At 41.5% G+C, this 17305-nt stretch overlaps 1 protein-coding gene across 6 annotated transcripts in view; it reads left to right on the forward strand.

Moving 5' to 3' along the window:
* Positions 1-16495, forward strand: part of prr5b (proline rich 5b (renal)) — a 106752-nt gene extending 90257 nt beyond the window's left edge. For all 6 annotated transcript variants that reach the window (XM_048548559.2, XM_048548556.2, XM_048548563.2 and 3 more), the window contains 2 exons: positions 10869-11007; positions 13292-16495. In XM_048548559.2, coding sequence (XP_048404516.2) covers positions 10869-11007; positions 13292-13884 — 732 coding nt within the window. In that variant the 3' untranslated portion in view covers positions 13885-16495. The remainder of the gene's footprint in view (positions 1-10868; positions 11008-13291) is intronic.
* Positions 16496-17305: the final 810 nt, after the last annotated feature.

A 17305-nucleotide genomic window follows, 5' to 3' on the forward strand; every position in this document is an offset into this window, starting at 1 on the left:
TGCCCCTGTGACCCACCTAGCCCGCACCTCCCTGAACGCTATGGGCAATTTAGCTTAGCCAATCCACCTAGCCTGCACATCTTTGTTGGAGGAAACCAGAGCACCTGGAAGAAACCCACACAGACACGGAGAGAACGTGCAAACTCCACATAGACAGTCATCCGAGTGCGGAATTGAATCCGGGTCCCTGGCGCTGTGAGGCTTCAGTGCTAACCACTGAGCGACCATGCCTCTCCCTATAGCTCAAACCCATCAACCCACTGACATCCTTGTAAATATTTTCTGAACTTTTTCAAGTTTCACAACATCCTTCCTATAGTAGGAATTGCATGCAGTATTCCAATAATGGCCTAACCAATGCCCTATACAGTCACATCATGACTTCTCAATTCCTGTACTCAATGCACTGACCAATAAAGGCAAGCATACCAACGCCACCTTCACTATCCTGTCTCCCTGTGACTCCACTTTCAAGGAACTATGAACCTGTACCCCAAAGTTGTTGTTCAGCAATGCGCCCCAGGATCTTACCATTTAAATGTATTAGTCCTGCTCTGATTTGCCTTTCCAAAATGCAGCACCTCATATTCATCTAAATTAAACTCCATATGCCATTCCTCAGCCTGTTGGCCCATCTGATCAAGATCCTGTTGTACTTGGAGCTTATCTTCTTCATTGTACACTACACCTCCAATTTTGGTGTCATCTGCAAATCTACTGACCATACCTGCTATGTTCACATTCAAGTCACATATAAATGACAAGCAGTGGACCCAGCACCGATCCTTGTGGCACATTGCTGGTCACAGGTCTCCAGTCTGAAAAGCAACCCTCTCCACCATCGCCCTCTGTCTTCTACCTTCAAGCCAGGTCTGCATCCAAATGGCTGGTTCTCCCTGTACTTTATGTGATCTAACCTTACAAACCAGTCTACAATGAGGAACCTTGTCGAATGACTTACTGAAGTCCATATAGATCACGCCCAGCGCTCTGCCCTCATCACTCCTCTTTGTTACTTGAAAAAACTCAATCAAGTCAGTGAGACACAATTTCCCACACACAAAGCCATGCTGACTATCCCTAATTCGTCCTTGCCTTTCCAAATACATGTAAATCCCATCTCTTAGGATTCCCTCCAACAACTTGCCCCTCACCAATATCAGGTTCACCGGTCTATAGTTCCTTGGCTTTTCTTTACCACATTTCTTAAATAGTGGCACCACGTTAGCCAACCTCCAAGCCTTCCAGCACCTCACTGTGGCTATAAATGATACAAATATCGCAGCAATCACTTCCCTAGCTTCACAAAGTTCTAGGGTACATCTGATCAGGGCTGTGGGATTTATTCACCTTTATGTTTTCTCAAACCTCCAGCACCTCTACCTCTGTAATATGGACATTTTTCAAGGTGTCCATATTTATTTCCCCATGTTCTCTATCTTCCATGTCCTTCTCCACAGTAGACACTGATGCAAACTATTTGTTTAGCATCTCCCCTGTTCCCTGCAGTTCCATTCATAAGTGACCTTACTGATCTTTAAGTGGCCCTATTCTCTCCCTTGTTATTCTTTTTTCCTTAATGTGTTGGTAGAGTCCTTTTGGATTCTCCTTAAACCTATTTTCCAAAATGTATATGTGTTTGTGTGTGTGTTTGTGTGTTTGTGTGTGTGTGTGTGTGAGAGAGAGACAGTGAGGTTGCATACGAGAGAGAGGTATTGGCATTGATTCTAATCCACTTTGTAAAGATCATTATTAACTCTTTGCAAGCTACCATTGGTTAGGAGTCACGAATCTTTCAAATAGTGCCCAAAATTATGATGGACGAAACTCTATAGCATTGGAAAACTATTTTTACATCCTCTTAACATCAGCTTTTTCAATTCTGATAATGTTTCTTAAGTTTACAATATTGCAACTTCTAATGTATTTGTGAAATTGTTTGTTTTTAATAAAATTTATCCTTTTCTTCTTAGACAATAAATAATGCATTTTACCCTCTGTTCTTTGAGTATAATATGACTACTTACCTTGCTAGGTGTCAGCACTGTTACTAGAAACCTGCAATCTGAGTCAATGACTTGGATAAAGGGACCATATTTTACAGTTGTTATATTTTATGTTGGCACAAAGATGAGAAAGTAGGTTGTGAAGAGAACACAAGGCGTCTGCAAAGGAGTGGGCACATAAATGACATGGAGTGTAATGTGGGGAAAATGTGAACTTGTATATTTTAGCAAAAAGAGTAGAAAAGAAGCACACTACTTAAATGGAGAGAGATTGCAGAATTCTGAGTTGCAGAAGGATCAGGTAGGCTTGTACGTGAATGACATTGTTAGTTTGCAGATGCAGCAAGTAATTAGACAACTGAAATACCAAGTATTTACTGCAAGCAGAGTGCAACAGCCAAACAGCATTGGTGACTCCAAACTGGAACACTTTGTGCGGTTTTGGCCTTTAAGAAAACACATTATTGTATTCGAAGTGTTCAGAGAAGGTTTGCTCAATTGATTCCATGATGCAGGGGCTATCTTGTGAAGCAAGGGGTAGATAGTTAGATCTGTATCCATTGTTGTTCAGAAAAACGAGGAGTGACCTTATTGAAACCTGCAAGGCTCAATAAGGTGAAAGCTGATTTGATATTTCCTCTTGTAAGGGATTAAAACTAGAGCACACTGTTTAAAACAAGAATGTCCAATGTAAATAAATAGCAAAATGCTATGGGTGCTGGACATCTGAAATACAAACAAAGTGCTGGAAAAACTCAGCAGGCTTGTCAGTATCTGTGGAGAGAAAAACTGAGTTGATGTTTTGAATCATTTGGAACTGAGAGTTGGTGATCAGCTTCTGCGTGGCAGCCAACAGCACGCTACCCAAGAGTCACACTGGTCTGAAAACATTAGCCCTGTTCTTGCAGCACTTTGTTTTCATCTCCTACTTATGGGTCTGTGCAACTGCCGCTCCCAGGGAGAGGTGGAGTCAGGGTCACTGTACTTTTTAAGACCAATTTCGGATGATCCTTGTTTTACAAGGCAGTTGAGGGTAGGCAGGAAAACGGAGCCAAGGGACCACTCAGAACAGCCTTGATCTTCTTTAAAGGGAGAGAAGGCAAGAAGATTGTATGCTCCTGTTTTTAATTTACATGGTTCCCTTTCTTGATCGCCCTAGTTTGAAATAAATGTAGGCACAGGAAAACCCACACTGCAGATCTCTAGGTTTTGGTGGGTGACTTTGCTGGAGATGCGCTGTGAGTACTGTCTGCAGTGTAAAACCTGAGATTTATGTGAGCGTTACACTGAGCTGGAGGCACAACTTGTTAATTGTGGATTACAGGATTGGATTTAAAATTCCAGCCATGATTTTCACACTTGGGCTCGGCCTCCTCCTTCCGCCTCCGCACCCCAGGACAGTACAGTGGTGAGCAGGCAAAAGTCAACAATGCCTTGAGCAGGACCTCGTGTTGCTCTGAACAATTAGTCTCTGAGGGAGCTTGGCAGAGGTTGAGGAATATTTGCAGCTCCCTGACTGGTCTGTCACATAGGAGCCATTGTCTGCAGTCAGGGGAATTAGGTTTTGTTAGCACTTTATTTTCTCTCTGCAGTTCAGCTTTCCTTTCTTTATGTACAAAGCCTTCCTACGCTGGGAAAGCCTTTGCTATAGTTTCTATGGTGAAATGAGTGTGAGGTACTAAAGGACATGCACACTAAATATCCATTTAGCTTTCATGTAGAAGAAATGCATGGCTCACAACATACACAGTATGTTAAAACTGGGGCTATGTGTTTAAGTGGAAAACAATGCATTGCACAATTACAAATCACTGGTGACTTTTTTTTTGCAATATCAATATGAAGCAAAGTATTAATTGTTAATTTATGTCTTTTGTCCTCTCAATTTCAATCAGGAGAGAGCTATTTTGGCCAAAGGATTGAGGTATTAACTGGTGCTGTGCTAATAGGACACATCTGTTTGAAAGGCTGTTTTTTTTTTAGCACACCATTTTGATCCTAATTGTTGTTTATCAGAACTTGGGTTTGCCTACATATGCTAAACCTGAAACCTGCAAGATTACCACCTGAGTGCTGATTATCCACAATTTCCAAGGAGCATGTACATTTAGGCTACATAAACTCTACTCACATCCAGGCCAGTTCAAGTCATGGAGAACAAAAATAAGGACCACAGTTGCGTGCTAATTTCAGGATACAGTAGGCTGAGAAAACAGAGGATTCATCACATTTCAGACAGAAACAATCAGCATTTTTCAGTCTTGCTGAATCTGAGCCAGAGCGTTGACTGAAGGTAACTTGCTGGTGGATAATTAGATTGGCTAGGCAGGGGTCCAGCATCAAATCAGTAATATTAGCACCCCCACCTCATAATGAACAGGCATGTCTGTCTTTTTTATTCATTTAATGGATGTGGGCATCACGGGCAAGGCCAGCATTTATTGCCCATCTCTTAAGTGCCCTAAGCATAGTTAAGAATCAACCATATTGCTGTGGTATTGGAATCTCCTGCAGGTCAGACCATGTAAAGATGACAGTTTCATTCCCTGAAGGGCATTCATGAACAGGTAGATTTCTCTGACAATCAATACTGGAATTATGGTTATCATTAGACTCTTAATTCCAGATTTGCGTTGAGTTCAAATCCCACCATCTGCCATAGCAGGATTCGAACCCAGTTACCTTAGTCTGTGGATTGACAGTCCCCTGAGAATACCTGTAAACCATCGCAGTCAGTCACAGGTTGCTTCTGAAAGGGATTCCCCTTCACAGTGGAGGTAAGGCACCTGAGGTGATGTTTCATTTGAACATCTTGAAGATCCTTCAGTATCGATGTATCTCTAAGCACTAAGGGCACCCCTACACCCCGAGGACGGCCGCTCACCACCACGTCTGACAGAGCAATTAGGAATAAGCACTAAGTGCTGCTCGAGCCAATAATCCTCATGTTTCATGAATGAATTAAGAAAAAAAAAATCTCCAAGGAGGTAGTGGGAACTGCAGATGCTGGAGAATCTGAGATAACAAGGTGTACAGCTGGATGAACACAGCAGGCCGAGCAGGAAGGCTGACGTTTTGGGTCTAGACCCTTCTTCAGAAATGGGGGAGGGGAAGGGGATTCTGAAATAAGTAGGAGAGAGGGGGAGGCGGATGGAAGATGGATAAAGGAGCAGATAGGTGGAGAGGAGATGGATAGGCTAAAGAGGCGGGGATGGAGCCAGTAAAGGTGAGTGTAGGTGTGGAGTTAGGGAGGGGATAGGTCAGTCCAGGGAGGACTGACAGGTCAAGGAGGCGGGATAAGGCTGGTAGGAAGGAGCTGAGGTTGGGGCTTGAGGTGGGAGGAGTGGATGGTCACCAATGTGAAGTCCACATAGTCTACATTGATACTATTGGGCTGCAATGTGGACTTCACATTGGTGACCATCCACTCCTCCCACCTCAAGCCCCAACCTCAGCTCCTTCCTACCAGCCTTATCCCGCCTCCTTGACCTGTCAGTCCTCCCTGGACTGACCTATCCCCTCCCTAACTCCCCACCTACACTCACCTTTACTGGCTCCATCCCCGCCTCTTTGACCTATCCATCTCCTCTCCACCTATCTGCTCCTTTATCCATCTTCCATCCACCTCCCCCCTCTCCCTACTTATTTCAGAATCCCCTTCCCCTCCCCCATTTCTGAAGAAGGGCATAGACCCGAAACATCAACTTTCCTGCTCCTTTGATGCTGCCTGGCCTGCTATGTTCATCCAGCACTACACTTTGTTATCCAAGATCTCCAGGGAGTAGCTCTTCAGTGAAGCACCTTACACCTTGCTACTTACATCAGGAGCTCCCATTTTGGAGGGGCTGCTAATCTTCCACTGCTGAGGCTCTCCTGTTGGCCCTTTTCTGATGATACCAGTCGGCTATCCATTACTGGAAGGCATGTATGACAACTCGCCATCCATTGACCATCTTGAAATCCTGTCTGACATCAGGACGATGGAGGGTCAGAACCCAAAAACAATTCTGGCATCAGGATCTGTCTCAAAATTGAAAATTCAGCTCAATAGCTATCTGTATTTGAAACACTTGACAAAGTGACTGATGTATTATTCATGCAATCAGTGTCCATTCCACAGTTAGGCATCTTGGGAACAAAACCTCATCCAATAACATCAATCATGTTTTATTGTTTCAGTTGAGCCATCATTCTTTAGTTTTGCTATGTTGGATTATGCTCAACAAAAAAGCTGCAAAACTCCTTTTCAACATAATCAGAAATATTTCAGCGCCACCTATTCATTGAGATGTTGATTCAGTTGCATTGTGCAGCTTTCAATTCTACTGAAGTATTCTGTAGCCAAGGGAGAACCACTGCTGTTTTGTCCAGAGCACTGTGCAGTTATTGAGACCAGATCACAGTAATTTTCCTTTGTCACAATATTGTTCCTCTGTCAGCTCTGCCTACTGAGCCCATTTAAATTTCTTTCTCCATCAAATGACAAACGTGTGAATCCAATTAGCTTTATAAATCGATGAGGGAGTTAGATCGCTAACTACCAAGAGCCAAAAATAAACAAGACCTGAAAACGGACGTCGGGGAAAAATACACATTTTAGGATCGAGCCCAAAGAGAGAGAAAGACAGTTGGACAGACAAAGGGGTTGCTCACGATCATGCTGGGAGGGTGTGTAGTTGTCCCATTAACAGCTCTGTTGTTTGGCCCACTGTCTTTCTCCCTCTTTGGGCTCAATCCTAACGTTTACACCGTACCTCAGTCACCTCCCTATTTTCTGCATATAAACTGACGTTTTCCCAGGCACCACCAGTTCTGAAGAAAGTTCACCGGACCCGAAATGTTAACTCTGTTTTTCCCTTCACAGATGCTGCCAGACCTGCTGAACTTCTCCAGCAACTTTGTTTTTGTTCCTGATTTGCAGCATCTGCAGTTCTTTTGATTTTTACAACCAAGCTCAACCATGGTGCGCACTCTGCTGAAGCCAACTGCATTGGCACCGCCCCCCCCCCCCCCCCCCCCCCCCCCAGCTCTGTCACGGCAGAAATGAACTGACTCAGCACACGTCCAAGAATAAACATTTTCCAATTCTCTGTGGCTGGGCTACTTAATGGATAAATTTACTGAACTATTAAAGCTAGAAATGATGTGTAACACACAATAAGTAAACAAACACTTGCTTATATACATGAAGGGTAATCAACAGAATTATTAAATTTCAAAGTGTTACCTCTATTCAAAGATACTTTTCACCTTGTATCACACTACACTGTTAATCAGTGTGCTCCTTTTGTTTATGAGATGTACTTTTTAAAAATGATGCACTTCAGTTCATAAGAATCCTTGAGTGAGCAGCAATACTGATGAGAGGTTTCTGTGTGACTCTGAAGTTTAAAGTTGGCAGTTCACAGTTTCTGTACTGTGCAATATGCTAACTTCCCACTCGTCTTTTTAGAATATCGGCACAATCCATGCTTTCCACAAACATACCTAGATCCTAATACAAAAGGAAAATACTTCAGGTACTGGAAATCTGAAACAAGCACAGAAAATGTGTGAGAAACTCTCAGAAGAAGTCATATCAGGCTCAAAATGCTAACTCTGCTTCTCTGTCTAGGATGCTGCCAGACTTCCTGAATTTCTCAGGCATTATGTACTCCTTTTTTTTTCGGTTTTCTCTGTGTGCCTAATACACCAAGGGTGGTTAGTCTGTTTGCTTTCTTGACGAACATATAATGCTCGTTATGAATTTGAATCGCTGAGATTTCAGCAGTTGCTTTTCTGACTATATAGTGTACAACACACGTACTGCACAATAATTTTCCTCTGAACTCATCAGGAACCAGTTCCTGTTTTTATTACTGTTTGGTTACTTCAGAATTATTTCAGTTATAGCTCTAAAGCTTCACAACAACAGGGGAGAGTAAAGCATTCCTGTGAGGAGTTGTATAAATGATAATAATTCAGTAGAGTAGTACCATCATTTGTAAAGTACCACTAAGGCTGTGCTTAAAGTAATTGCAAAAATGTACTTTCCTTCCTTTCATTTGTATATCATTTGGAGTGACAAATAATATTCAAGTTTGAAGTCAAGTGAGAGAACAATTTCACACTGAAGCTCCTCTCAAACAAGGTGCCAGCAAAGTGTGGTTGTTGTCTGGACAGCTGCAGCCACTGGTCAGTGCTGAGTTAAAATCTGTCACGATTCATGAGATCTTCATTTTTGTTGCTTATAGAGATCAGGTATGACTGGGTTTGTTTCTTTGATGTCTGGATTTTGCGGGAATCAAAGCAAAAGCATAACTTCTGTAATGTTCTTTCACAAATATCTCTGGGCTCGACAGTGTTCTTGAGATTAGCAATTGGACTCCCTCAACATTTTGGACAATCAAAGTTTTTGCTAAAAGTCTTAAATTCTGGTTCAATAAAATCAGTCCTGTTTTCGATATTTGGACTGAGAAAGTGGGAAAATATTTGTGGGAGGAGTTTCAGAAAAACGATCACTAGTATAATATTTTGTAACGTTTGGGCGTGGGCAAAAGGTAAATCTGCTGTAAGGAATGAGGAAGGATCACTGGACCCGAAACGTTAACTCTGTTTTCTCTTCCGCAGATGCTGCCAGACCTGCTGAGCTTTTCCAGCAACTTTGTTTTTGTAAGGAATGAGGATTTCAGCTCTGTGCCTGAGACTGGAGCTGGTGTCCCTGATATTTTACATGAAATGAGAATATCCAGCTTTGTAAGGTTTGCTGCATGCACTGAGAATTGTGCAAGTAATTTTCATGTTATAATTTTCATGAAACTACGAAGAGTGAAAGAGTCATTATTCAGGCATCTTCGGATGGCCTGTATTAGAAAATTTCCAGGAGTTCAAGAAAACACATACTGCATCTGGACCTGCAGTATGGATATGGGGTAGCATGGTGGCTCAGTGGTTAAAGCTGCTGCCTCACAGCGTCAGGAACCTGGGTTCAATTCCACCCTTGGGCAACTGTCCGTGTGGAGTTTGCATGTTCTCCCCACGTCTATGTGGGTTTCCTCCAGGTGCTCAGGTTTCCACCCACAGTCCAAAGATGTGCAGGCTAGGTGGATTGGCCATGCTAAATTGCCTCATTATGTTCAGGGATATGTAGGTTGGGTCGGTTATAGGGGGATGGGTTGGTCTAGACTTGCTGGGCCAAAGGGCCTGTTTCCACACTGTAGGGATTCTGATATGTCTGTGAGGTTCATTTGATGATAACGTGAGTTATGTTAAGTTTGCCCTGTGAATGTAATCAGCCTCAAATCTGGCAAAGGAGAAAAGTTCTGTCACTAATGCCATGATAATTTTAAAACTGCATAATATCTCTAGAACAACATTGCTAAACCATTAGCAGTGCAATGCTCAATCAGTTTACAAGTCTAGTTTGCAATCGCTTGTTCTTTGGCTTGTTTGGAAGTTCAGCTTTCGTAGCTCCCAACTGTTTGCTAACTCGATTTGAACAGTCCTCAGTTCTGACCTCCATTAATGGCCCAAATATAAACCTATTTCTGCACATCAAAAATGGAAGTGTTAGCTAATACATGCTGTCTCCTATGCATGCAGGACATTTCAATGTTGAAGTGAAATTATGCAATTTATTGGGAAGCCGGTACAGCATGTTTCACTCTGCAAAAGCTAGGAATGTTCACGGGCATTTAAACTGAAAAATGCAAACATAAATAAATGATGAAAGATATAGCTTCACTCTTTAAGCTACAGATGTAGAGGACAAGTATGTATTGACATGAAGCACTCCAGAGACAGATAGGAAAAATCCATTCAAATATGCATGAACACTTTAAACAAGCACAGAATGCTGGAGAAACTCAACAGGCTTACCACATCTGCGGAGATAGAAACAGAGTTAATGTTTTAAGTCTGGTATGACTTCTTCAGAATTACAAAGGGGAGATTGTATTCTGGCCAGTTATACCCTATTAGATGCATTGCTTCCAATATTCCTGCTATTCCTTGAGGTGCTATCAATCCTTAAATGTATTGTAACTTTTCACTGTTGTCACAGTGTTTCTAAACCAGAATTTTACAAAAGTAGGTCTTTTCAAGCAGAATTGAGGCTTTTTAGTGGTATTGCGCTCTTTTCATAGCAGTTGCATAGATTTTGGCAAATTAGTTTGACTTTTTTCAGCCACTCCTCAAATGTGAGTGTAACAGTTATCTTTGTTGTGACTGGTTGTATTTTGCCTCAGTTTCTTCGGCGACTGTAAGCACAGTACACATTGAAGATGTATTTCCTCCTGCACTGTTCTTAAATATTCCAAAGAATTATCCATACTAAACACTTCTCATGCAGTCTTTGAGCATTGCAGAGAGTTGCTGTCATCCATCTTGGTCAGACAAATACCATACTGAGTGAAAATGATATAAGCTACAAGTCTGGCTCCTTTTTAAATATGCCCTCAGCAGCACCAGCACAGAGTATGTGGCTGCCAAGTCCAGACTTCAACTTCACATAAAGTCCCTGCCCTTCTCTTTCTTTCCTCCCAGACAAACTTTGCTGAAATTGAGAATTCCCATTGTGAAGGTGGCTATGATAAGTACAAACAGAACTATGACACGTCATTGTTTTTAGAGGCCTAGAGTCTACAATGAGCTTCTCCTAAGGTGTGGTCAGCAACAGATAACTTAATTATACACTCTCTAGAAAGCCTAATTTCAAATATCAATCCCTGTCTCCCTTCCCCCCGCCCCCCCCCCCCGTCGTCTCTTCCATCCCCCCAACCTCTGTCTTCCCCCCTCCCCCCCTCATCTTTCCTTTACCCCACCCTGTACATGATAACTGTTCACAGCATGAACAGGCTAGTAAACGGATTTCTTCTATTTCAGGGAGTTCATGAATCGAAGGGTGTCACAGGGGATTATCTGCGGCTGGAGATGCTGATACAGAAGGTGGTGTCTCCATACTTGGGAACGTATGGTCTGCACACAGGGAACGAACAAGCTATATATTCAGCATCTTTTCTGGGTAAGAACATAGATAAACCATTCATCGTAGCAAATTACAAACCATAAGTCATTGAGAGGGTTGAAATAAATTGTAGAAAGGTTTCATTGAACGTGATTGGAAAAGATGAAGTTTGGAAGAGAAATCAAAATTAATGGTAATGTTATTTACTGGATAAAGCATATTGGTAGCTTTATGAACAATCAGGGCATGATGGTGTTATACACCTTTTGGGTGGAACTCGCTCTATGTCACACTAATCTGTTAGGATGCTAATAGTTTTGCATTTTACAGCTATATCCAACCATAATCTGACCTATGACATCTTTCAAAACTTGGTGTGAACATAGGCCTCATCTGATGACACCTTTGCAGTAGTCCATTTATTGCTCCTGCATATTAAACCTGAACTTTTTATATATATGATGCTTTGGATATGTGTTGGTGTTACACTGGACTTGCACTGTATGTTCTGACTTCCTGGACACTAAGTCGGCTGGGTTTCTTTGGACGCGACACTTCAGAGATGCGTGCATGTTCAGGTTTGAGAATGGTCTATATGTTCAGGAGATATGTATGTTGGAGGATGGTTTGTTATGTGGTGTGACTCCTCCAGCGCTGGTTTAATTTCCGCGCCACCTGTGGTTACCATTAGAGATCCTAACTTCTCAACCTCACCCCAAGCCCAAGCTGCAGTGACCTGCCAGTTAAGCTCACTACCGGTTCCCTGTCTCTAAAGTAAGAGCAGTCTTATGGCCCACTGAGGCTGTAGTGACTTTCCATGGATATGGATGTGTCACCTTAAGAAAGATAAAATTTTCCTTACATATATGTAGTCCTAACCTACCACACACATGTGTTTTCCTTCTTGGTGTTGTGGTTGATTTTCTTTTTGGAATTGAATTCAACGGCTGAAAGTGGGAGTTCAACCTCGTTGCTTTACTTAAATGTTAATCATGTCCTTTCTATTGATTTGAATTCAGTATTGTGTCATTTTTGAGCATTTTGACAGTATCCATTCATAGATCATTTTATTTATTCATGTCAGGAAACATTGCTGGATCACTCTCAAATAGAAAATGCAATGTATTCTGTCTCCACTCTATATAATGACTGCTATCCATGGTCCAAGCTGCACTTCACATTTTGTTTGTTTGTTTCTTCCTATCTTAATTCCTGCCCTTATTCAATCATCTTCACATTGCCATTGATGACCATTTGACTCTGGTCTTCCCCAAGTAAATGTTCCCCACCTAGTCCCCTGGCTGCAACTGTCCCAGTACTCCATGAACATACTTATTGTGCTCTGCTCCCCCAGGTTCTTTTTCCTTCTGAGCAGACTTAAGGCCGCCTCCTACCTGAGCCTAAATACTAACCAGCAATTCTACCACAGTGGTCACTTGAGACATCAGACTCCTCTACCTCAGAATCAATCTCTCTGCAGCTTCACCCTCTCCACAACAAATCTTGCATTGTAAACCTCAATTTATCTGGTGTTTTGCAAGCTGCTCTCCAAAAATTTTGTAGAAGTAAAAAAAAATTCAAGAAAGTTTAGAGGAAATATGTTATCCACAAAAATTAGTTAAACAAACAATTGTCAAAGTAAAGTCCATGAGTTCCATAGACAAATGTTAAAGAGGATTATTTATAGTCTTTGGGAGCAAAGATTGGGTAGGTCATGTTAACTGTATATTATAGTTCCGTAATTCTAAGTCTAGAATGGGCAGGAAGTGCTTCTACTGTGGAAAAGATAGAAGAAATGGAGGTTAAGTATTTCTTGCGATAACTCTAGCCACTTAGTAACCTAGTAGAGCATTTGTGTAGGTCTCAAGCAAATAGAAGCCCCTCTTTCCTTTTTTAAGCTGAAGGTTGGCACCTGATTTGAAGGAACCTTTTTAAAAAAAAGGGTAAAATGGAGATCATGCCAAAAATGGCAAGTTTCTTAAGAAAATCTTAACATTGTTGTTCAGTGCAACTATTATTTCATTAGACCAGGCTACATCCAAGCCTACGGGTGTGATTTCAGTAAAGATATCTCACTGAAACTTGAAGTGTGCTTCACCTTCTGAGTTCTGTCAAGCCTCACCCATTTGTACCGGCGTGCATTCATTCATTCATTCTGTTTGTCAGTAATGATCTGTTTCCATGGGTACAACTGTGTATGCTTCAGTGAGTGTGCAGTCAGGTTTGCTGTTTATTTTCCTTCCAAAGTCTCAGTCTTAGCAATGGCCTTGTTTTCACATTGCTGATTTTTTTTCATTGTTGTTGTTGCTAAAATTATCAATTAAATATTTCTCTTTGACAGAGAAACGATTGTTTCCACGGTGTTCCAAACCAAATGAAATTCTGACCAAGAACCCAGTGGTGCGTTCAAAGAGCTACAACAATCCGATGTTAACCCCAGTCGCAGAATACGAAAGTGAAGGAAGTCTGGCGAATGGCACAAGTATCAGAAGGCACTCGGTGTCAGAAATGACAACTTGCATCGAATCTGAAGGCTATTTAAATCTCAGTCCCTGCGTCACAACCCCCATTGTAGACCCAATCTCCATCATGACTGCCACAGCAGCACAGAATCACTTGCCCGGAGAGCAAGAGCCAGGCAGCATACGAACCATTAATGAACTTCTCCAGTGCAAAACGATGAGCGAACCCATCATCAGCCAACAACCAGATTGTTTCCTCATTCAGGGTCCACGTGAGGACCAAGTCAATGCCTTTAAATTATCAAGTAATCCTTCCATGCTACCTGCAGCATCAACCAGTCCTGAAAGCACAGGAGACAACACTTTGGAATCAGTGGGTACAGACTCCGAGGGGATTTTTCTTGACTTTGGTCATAGATGTTCTGAGACACCGACATACAACAGAGAGTTGAACAGACAAAGTGTGGTGTGACCTTAAGAACAGCAAAATTAATACTGCAGTGATGGAAAGTCCCCACAACTACAGCCAAGCTGTCACTGTTGCACTGCCAGTTCTTAGATGTTGAAGTATTTTTAAACTCATCAAACTGAAGAAGATGATTTCTGATACATAAGTTGAATTTGAAGTATGAATCATTATTAAAACCAGCAATGTCTACTGTCTACAACTAATTTAGTTGAGCCTAAGGCATTGTTGCAATTAATGTATTGAATGGTCGTACCAACTCCAGCCAAAACCAACAGAACGAGAGACAAATTCCTAGTTTTCCCATTTCTCCCCTCTTAGTACTCCAGTAACCTGTAGCTTTGCAGGGCAAGACCCTGGGCATATTTTTGCAGTGCACAAACTCAAATCAGATTAGGCTAATCTCAGTTATTGTTTTTTTTCTGGCTCTGTGTTTTTGCTGCAATTCCAGTTTATGGCAGATTTTCAGAGAAGCAGAGCAGTGGACTTTAAGTGGCAGAATATTTTAATTTCTTTTATTCTTTCTTGGCATGAGAGTCTGCTGGCCAGGCCAGCATTTATTGCCCATCCCTAATTGCCCTTGAGCTGTCGATTACTTGACCATTTCGCAAAGGGCAGTTAAGAATAAACCACAGAACGAAGTCTTCGTTAAAAGAGAGTATTCAGAGTTCAGTTTGTTATTCAAAATAGCAGCTGTGTTGGTATTTTTCAATTGAAATACTTTGTGACCAAAATGCTTTCACAATGTCACCTTTCTTTACCCATTCTAAATTACGAAGGATGCCCTCATGTGCTACATATTTCGCATAGATTGCAATGATTTTTATAGGCTTATGATTTGTAGATTTTTAAAAAATCCTTGTCACTTGTACAATAATTTTACATGTAGCCTTTCATCTGGATAAGTCTACTATATATATTGTAACTATTGAGAAAAAAACGTAGCTGGCTCTGACTTAAAAAAAACTACTGAACGACTCCTAATGAAGCCTTCCATCGGGAGATATCAGAGCTGATAACCTTTTGACAACTTTTCCATTGCTGCCTGGGCTCGGTATCATGATTTGCATTATACTGGCAAGTGAGTGGAACCTGTGAAAACCTGTGAAAGAAAGATAAAAGGGAGTTTAATTCAAAACAAGCGTTTCAAAGAGAACCATACAGTCAGTAACAAAAGTGTTCGAAAGTTGTTGGTAAGAGCACTGATATTTCCATTTAGAAGAGAAACCTGGTTCTGTTGATTTTGTTTGATGGTTTGCTGAACTTTGTCTCACTCTGATGCTGTGGTTTGAAGCCCAGAAGACTCCCTGTTTTGAGTGCTGTTGGATTTTACTTGGGATACCTCTTGTGGAATGCACTTTATAAATTGAATGTAACATGAGTAGGATTTGAGGAAAAACTAGATTTGTTTTTTAAAAATCCCCAAGACATTTGGGCCAAGATTGCCTCAGTAGTTAGCACTGCAGCCTCATGGTGCCAGGGACCCAGGTTCGATTCCAGCCTCAGTCTGTGTGGAGTTTGCACGTTCTCCCCGTGTCTGCGTGGGTTTCCTCCGGGTGCTCTGATTTCCTCCCACAGTCCAAAGATGTACAGGCTAGTTGGATTGGCCATGCTGAATTGCCCGTAGTGTCTAGGGTGGTTCTGGTTGGGATGCTGTTCGGTGAGTTGGTGTGGACTCCATGGGCAAAATGGCCTGCTTCCACACTAAGAATTCTGTGGAAATGCTTCAATTCAGTTTTACCCTGTCCAACCATCATAAAAGTAAAGACCAGTATATAAAACATAACTGGATAATTTGACCATCCGATACATAAAGCAATAAGCGAGACCTAAACACAAGTATAAGTCTGGTGGACCAACCAGTAATGGTGAAACTATTACCACACTAAGTTTATTAATTCAGTGGCCTTGGGAAGCAGAGCACTTTACCATCTTAGATTATACCTTCAGAATTATTTTTCTTCATTACTTATCATTTGTAAAGCTTATAACCAGGAATGTCTAGAACAGTGTATTCACATTTTAACCATTTTATCTCCAGCCCACCTCCCGCTATGCTGCACTGTTCGAAAATGTTGACCATTTTCTGAGTACAAAGCGGCCTTTAGCATTAAACTCATTTCGGCCTATTTCCAATATTGTCACCAATTCCAACACACACACACACACACACACACACACACAAAATAGATGGTCATCAGGATCGGAAGCTAACAAGTGGCGAACCCATCTGGACGCTGCTATGCCCATCAAGGTCATTAAACTCCACTGAGATTGAAGATCACATCTGGAGCCCTCCTGGTTTGAGAGGCTGCATTTGTTGTGCCATATGTAGAGTGTGTGATGGCGTCTTGTTATTATTCTTGACCCTGCACCTCATAGGTGGCTAGACAGATTTCGCCAAGACTTGATTCTGTAGCCAGTCACCACTTCATTTCATTTCATTGAAAATGCATGCCCTGCCACTTATCCCATTCTGTAGAACTATGTTAGAACAAATAAACTCAGTAGCGACAAGTCAACAGGTACTGTGTTAATGAAAATATTTGTTTAAAGCAATCCTTTGCTTAGTTTCATTAACTCCTACAATTGATGCTATTAAACCCATTCAGTGTTGGCTATTTGTGTGTTTTCCATGAATGTGCAGCCTTGTGGGGCTTATGTTATGGTATTTACAGTTATAAACTGTTCAGTGGATTTCATATCACGAGAGTCACATATTAACGAACAGTAATTTCTACTTAAGCCTTCACTTAAGAGCCACCTGGTTGATCAATACATTAAGGCAACTGACTTCGTATGGAATTGCTGTATATCCTTACCTATATTATATATGTTGTTTTATCATGTAAAACAGCAAGTTTATTGCTTCAGCCTGTAAAAGTGAGAAGACTTATTTTTATTTAAGAGAGCTTGCACAAACAAGAGTAAAACAAAAATCCCCTTTTAAGTTGCTGGTATCATGTTGTTTGATTCCTTTCTCATGGTTCATGTTAAAGTAAATTTCCATGGGCGTCCTTTGTATCTAGCAAGTGGTGATAGGCTGTTTGGTCATGCATACTCACAATTTCCAACATTGATTGTTGCAAAGTAGTGAGGGACAGGAACTCTGGCTATTCTTTCCCCTCCTTAGCACAGGGACACCTGAGATCAGCAATGAAACGCTACTACATAAACATGATCAAACAGATTGTATTAACTTTTCCCTATTGATGTCTGTTTTGTTGATTTCAGTCTCTAATTTTGCTTGAACAGTAAATATTGACAAAATTGTTGAGGATGTGAGATTGGAGGAGGAGCTGGAGGTATTCTGAAGACACTCACAATGTACTTACTTCTAGATCCTTCATGTCGTCGTTTCCCAGTGATGGAATTGGCACTAAAACCAGAACATTGTGTCCCATTTTGGACACCTTATTTAAGGAAG

The sequence above is a fragment of the Stegostoma tigrinum genome, chromosome 18, assembly GCF_030684315.1.
Source record: "Stegostoma tigrinum isolate sSteTig4 chromosome 18, sSteTig4.hap1, whole genome shotgun sequence".
Lineage (NCBI taxonomy): Eukaryota > Metazoa > Chordata > Chondrichthyes > Orectolobiformes > Stegostomatidae > Stegostoma > Stegostoma tigrinum.